Source organism: Rhynchophorus ferrugineus, unplaced genomic scaffold, assembly GCF_030347505.1.
Source record: "Rhynchophorus ferrugineus isolate W39M unplaced genomic scaffold, kcgeb_rfMv2 rfM5, whole genome shotgun sequence".
NCBI lineage: Eukaryota > Metazoa > Arthropoda > Insecta > Coleoptera > Curculionidae > Rhynchophorus > Rhynchophorus ferrugineus.
The window spans coordinates 5,104,688-5,111,193 of record NW_027472584.1 but is presented as its reverse complement, the minus strand read 5'-3'; the positions used below and the strand labels follow the sequence as shown (position 1 = coordinate 5,111,193).

General features: G+C 31.1%; 1 protein-coding gene across 1 annotated transcript; it reads left to right on the top strand.

Annotated features, from left to right (window-relative positions):
* The first annotated feature begins 4,313 nt into the window (after nt 1-4,313).
* LOC143197578 (non-structural maintenance of chromosomes element 3 homolog) lies at nt 4,314-5,366 on the top strand. Its single transcript, XM_076406117.1, has 4 exons — nt 4,314-4,581; nt 4,639-4,855; nt 4,913-5,127; nt 5,182-5,366. The coding sequence occupies exons 1-4, from the start codon at nt 4,348-4,350 to the stop codon at nt 5,290-5,292; spliced, it is 777 nt and encodes a 258-aa protein (XP_076262232.1). The 5' UTR covers nt 4,314-4,347; the 3' UTR covers nt 5,293-5,366.
* Nucleotides 5,367-6,506: the final 1,140 nt, after the last annotated feature.

Below are 6,506 nucleotides of genomic sequence, written 5' to 3'. Positions count from 1 at the left end.
TTGCGCCTCTCCATAAAATTTGACGTCGTTGACGTTAAAATGGACTTTGAAAGGTCCCATCGTGTCAGAATCATTTCTTCTAACATGAAGAGTATCATTAAAATGAACCGTGTCATTCAGTTTATGCAAATAAGATTTTTTCTCTGAAATGTCTGGTGATGCAGTCTTGCCTTCTATTTGTTCCTAAAAGGCACCTTATGAATATGAATATGAATATGAATTGAATAAATATTGAATACCAAAATATCATTAATTATAGAGTATTGTACAGACATCCCTACCTTTAATGCTAAATTGTTTAGTAAAGCTACAGGTGTTTCTTCAGGTTCTTTTCACTCTTTTTGATCTTCAAAGAATGATGTTGATATTCTGTATTTTTCAGAGCCCTCTGTGCAGCTTTCCTTTGAGCATTCTTCAAGCTTTTACCATCCACTGCTTAATTTTCATTTCCTAAATAGAAAGCAATGGTAAAAACTGTATTGTGAGGTCAATGAAATTTTTGATATATAATTGCATCTAATAATTTCACATTAATATACCTCTTCGTTAATTAATTCATATGAAAATGTAATATCATTACATTCAGCAATTCGTGACTAGAACTTAATGAGGATTTGTCTTCTGCTGGTTCACTAGTCAAACCTAAAACTCGGTTTGTTTCTGGCACAGAGGGATTATTTTTCCACGTTTCCGAATAAAGATACCACGATGAGGTATCTATTATTCTTCAAAGTTAAAAGCGTCCCAGATATAGATCCTTTTATACCAGTGAATTAACTATAAACATTGCTATTTACCAACAATAGAGTCCCTGTCGCCAAAAATATTTTTATATCATTTAATAACAATCCATAACTTAAGCTTAACAAGGAAAATAATAGTAGTATACAATTAAAGCAAATCATACTCAAATAATATAAAGAGAAAACATATATAACCGGGGAAACACACTAGAACTAACCTTAACATAATAATATAGAGCTGTAGGGGGTAAAAAAAATTCGATATTCTTGATAAAAACTATCGATATTATTAGTAAAAATATAGATAATTTTGGCTAATCTATTGATTTGGTTTATATTGGTTTATTTTTTTTAATACCGTAGTTATTGCACTAAAGATTTCGGTATTTTTTTTCCTCCCATATATTGATTTTTTAAAATTATTTTCTATCGATATGTTTTCTGGCCGCGGACATATTTAAAAATATCAATTAACATATTAAAATACAATAAAATATTTGTGGGGTATTATTCCATTTCATAGAAAAATTCCATTCTTTTTTACAGATCCACAGAACATTCAAATATAAAAGTAATACTACTTCGTTTAAAATTAAATTATAAATTGCATGTTATTGCATGTAATTATTATAATACTATACAGTAATTTTTTTTCTTGTCTTTTTTAAAGTTAGTTTATTATTAAGCCTACTGACTGGCGAGTGGCCAACTTAGAAATTATCCCAGAAGACATCCCGTCTTACCCAGCCTGGTTACTGGCGTGACTGGGACCATTTTCCTTGTCGGATTTTGTACTCTTACCTAAGGGCATTCACAAACATCACAAATTTACTTACATGCCCCAGCAGAATTCGAACTCGCGACTATCGCAACAGGGGGACCATCCTGTCGCCTTTACTACTGCGGCAACTAAGCCAGCTATTAAATCGTTTATCATGAAAAAATATTTTATAAAATAAATAAACTTTTTTATAACTATTAATTTGTGATATGTATGGTTGCAGAATGTATGAGCAAATTTAAAAAATTCCCTTATTTCTCATATGATTTATCTACCAAATACTTCATTATAATGAATCAAAAATTATGGATAAATGATCCAGGGTTTTGTAGAAGGGTCGGGGTCAGGATATAATGAGTCAAGTAATAAGGGGTCAAGTTAATGGTAGGTTTTATCAGGATAAACGATATAAATGTGCATGTATTTTGATTTTGTTGATTTGACATTTAGCATGATTTTTTTATTATTGAAATTCACGCCATTTCCTTTAGCTTGTAGGATTGGTTGCATATATCACTTTAATTCTCAACTCCCCACTCTAAACGCTTTTTCCGCTCTATTCTAGGTTTTATTTGAATTAAATATTGGGTTTATTTTGTGTTATGTCAGTTCTATTGCTGCTTTTTAACGTTATTATTCGGTTTCTTTAATAATAACAGAATAACAGTGCATTTAATTTGATTTGTGCTTTTAATGTGAAGATTTATGGTTTTTATATGAAAAAAATCAAAATACCGTGGGGTAAGGTAATGCTCTAAAACTGATTTTGTTTATAATGTATTTTTAATGTGCAGGAATGGTTGATGGTGAACTGAAATCTTGATTCTTGATGTATTGAAACATTTTCGTACCACCGATCAAATCACCTTCAGAGACAGTAGTGTTGTATATTTTAATTGTTATGATAATATTTTACGTATATCAAATTACTAGAAGAAATTAAACTAAAAGTTTTTAATATACGAACAGTTTTTACTTCATTGAATATTCCATATTTATGTTTATTATATAAAAGGGAAGAATAAGAGAATATATATGTATATTTGCTTTTAGGTGCGCTGATTGTTATTCTACAATTTTAAAAATAATCTCACTTATGACGCCTTTGTTATAATGTATAAATTTTAAATGTTTCAATACTTAGGTTTTATTAAATGGAATTTGAAAATGGTTAGTAAGTGTTAGCTCATGATATATTTTGCGTATACTTTAATATGCAGACGTAAATTACTTCAATGATTATTATAAATCAAATATATTTTCGGGCATATATTGAAGATATTTTTAAGACAAATGTTAGTAACATCATTTTTAAATTACTCACTTAACTTTATTATGGGAGAAACATGATTAACTTAAAAAATAGTGGTCGAATCGACTGTTTTTATTCGATAGTTACCAACACTAATTCAATTTTAGTTGGGGCAGTAAGGAAATGCACTTTTTTATTAGAACATAATTAGCGTTGGGAACTATGGCTAATCAGTCGCTAGTTTCGGTTCGACTGATTGTATTACTTTTTACTATCGACTGTTTTTGAGTCGTGTACTTTTAGTTACTATTTTCGGTTCTACTAGTTTCATTCGACTGCTTTTTAACGTTCTGACTCTGTCGTCCTAGGCGCGACCTTGACAAAAATGTATACCGAATTTATGCTTTCCTAGATTTATATATAATATATTTAGTTTTATGATTTTTTTGGTAGTTTGCTTCTAAATAAAAATATATTGTATATTAATATAGCAACACTTTGGAACGACATTTTTCAAGATTGTTAATGTAATAGGGTAAAAAATTAAAATTGTGAATGACAAATAAGTAATAGGTAATATTTCTTTTGATTGACTTTTTGGTGTGTATCTAACACCCTCGGTTTTTGTTAGAAAATATTTCTGTCCGATAATAAATAAAGCATTAATTTTATTTTAAAAAGCTCTAGTAGTTATTGTGCGATCATTTTTAATTCATGGTTATTGTAATACATGTTATATATCACATAGTAATACATGTTTAGTTTAAGTTGTATTGTATTGTTTATATTTATTTAGTATATTGTTTAAAAATAGCAATTCATCTCAGAACATTCAAATATAAAAGTAACTCCACTTCCTTTAAAATGTAAGTATTATAGATATATTAATAGTATTCAGTAATGTTTTTCTTTTTCTTTTTTAAAGTTAGTACGTGAAGGAATACGTACATCTCCGTCTCGCGTATACTAAGGTTGTAAAATATAAGCAAATATTAAATTAATTGCTCCAAGCAATTATATCCGTCCTTTCCTCTCTTACAATTTATATAGGAAAGGGATCGAACATACTCGTCTGACATTAAGAATTAAAATAAAAAGCCAAGCCGTGCATTAGATTTTGCATATTTTGTAGTGGTTAGTAGGCATGTTGGCCACAAAAAATATCGATATGTCGAAGGAAAAAATATCCATATTTTTTGCAATAAGTATAAGATATATCGATATTTTACAAAAAAATGTATGTATATTTTTAATTGAAAATAAACATAGTCAAATATTAGCCTAAAAAATATTTTTTTCTAAAACTCTTAAGGAATAACGGTATTTTTGATAAACCATTAAAATTAAGTACCAGAATTCACTAAATGTTTAAAAGTAAGTTCCGATTTGAAAGTTTTTTTTAATTGTACTTAATCTTCTGAAATTATATCATCTAAAAAATTTCGATATATCGACAAAAAAATATCGATATTTTTTCTGCATCCCTAGCGGCTAGTTATTTAAATTTTTGTGTTGATAGTGCTGTATGGAGATAGCGGATACACGATTTTAAAGTTCTTCAAGTCGTAAAAATGTCGAAGAAGCGAAGATCAGTTAGCGGGTCTCAAAAAACCAAATCACAGACTGATCCAGACGTACCGGATCAAAATACAGAAAATATAATCAATGATGTAGTCAGGTACATTATTCTTAAAGCTGACGAAAATTCATTTTATACCAGATCCGAATTAAATCAAAATGTAATTCACAAAAAGGGCCAATGCGTGGATAGTGTTATACAACAAGCAATTAAGGTTCTGGAAAATGTTGGTATTATTATTGTTATATGGATGTTGTTGATATTGTTTTGCATACATTTTTAGGTATATGGTTACACACTTACTGAATATGATGATGTAAAAATGAAAAAAAAAATTTATTTTTTAATTAGTATGTTGCCTTCTGTAAATTATTCCGATGAAGAGGAAGAATGTGTTTCTAGTTATGAAACTGGTTCAAATGTACCAAATGCTGCTCACAAGATACTGACTCTATTAATTTTATCCCATATATTTATGACAAACGCGCCAGTATCAGACAGTGAGCTCTACGATACCATTCCTTTATTGTTTTTATATTGTTGATTTATTATTTCAGAATCCCTTTATAGTTTCCTGAAGTCCTTGGATATTGATGTAGAAGTTGAGCATCCATTTTTCGGTAAAGTCAAAGAATATATAAGAGAAACCTTGATAAAGAATTATTACCTTCACTGTGAGTTTGATGAGAAAACGAAAATACAAACTTTCCAATGGGGGATTCGAGCTGAAATTGAAATCTCAAAGATGAAGGTTTTACAGTTCGTGTGTGAGGTAACAATTTCAGTTGACTTATAAGCACATTGTCAGGTTATTATTGATTTACAGATGTATGGAAATAAGCAACCAAAAGACTGGCCAGAACATTACAGAGCGGCCGAGAATCAGTTCAAAGAAAGAGAAGAGCTAAAGGAAGAAACAAGGGATGAATCAAGCTAGTCACCGATACTGGTAGAACTACAATATAAAGTTTATTTGTATACAAAAATTGTATCTTCTTAACTAATACAATATAAATAAAAAGATATAGGAAAATGTTAAATCTCATTGGTCCTTACATTGCGTTGTAAGCTGGGCCGCGACCTCCTTCTGGGACCACCCAGTTATTCTGGCTGGGGTCCTTGATGTTGCACGTCTTACGGTGGATGGCCCTCTCCAGAATCGAGTGGCACAAACTCATACACACCAGCGGGACAATAACAATCTTCGAGTCCGTCGAAGATGCCTAAGTTTCGTTTGACAGGATTTTGCGAGTTTAAAGTGTTGCATAACATAATTTGTGTTATACACTATATGTACGCTTTTAGTTGACTTTAAAAGATTCCAGTTGTGTTTTGATGACATTTGGGTGATTATTTTATGAACTTTTAAACAATTCATTAATAAAAAAAACTTATTTTTGTGTAATGCTCTAATTTTTCATTAGGTACAATCCTTTTAACTAACTTTCGGCAAGGTAATAAAACCCGTGGCAAAGACTACTAAGCATCCTCCAGGAAAAGTGAGATTGGGGATACTGTGAAAACTGCCGGTGCCCTGGTGAGATCCTATTGCCGTCTTCGAAGTGATGCTTTATGAACGGATGGTGTTTGAACCTGCGAAGAAACGAACATTACCGCATTACCGATCTTTGGATATTCAGTACTTTTGGAATTCCTTGTACGGGCTCAGGTACAGATTGATGTAATCCAAACCCGACAGCGATCAGGGATACCTCGTCGTTAAATGATACAGAAAGGATCCTCCGTAGGTGTTCTTATCCAAGGGCCAGCCGATGGTGTGCTCCGCGCACCCGGTTTATGTTTGAATCATTCGTCGCGATATCTTTAACGCTCCCGTCATCGTTGTACAGGACTTCGGAAGGTGCATAACCCGGGCCCACGGCCTCAGCTTGCTCTTCCAACCACCGAATAACGTGTCCCAGCGGGACGATATAGTTCCCGTGATTAAACATCGGAGTTCCTGACGAAATATCATTTATTCAATATATAAATCGACAGACAGACAGGTAAAATAATAAAAATGATATCAATAAAATAATTGGTTATATAATGTTTCATTCATAATAATATATATTGTACAATTTTCTTAATATGTCACTCAAATTATCAATATTAATCTACGGGATAACGATGTCTTCTTTTCTTACTTAA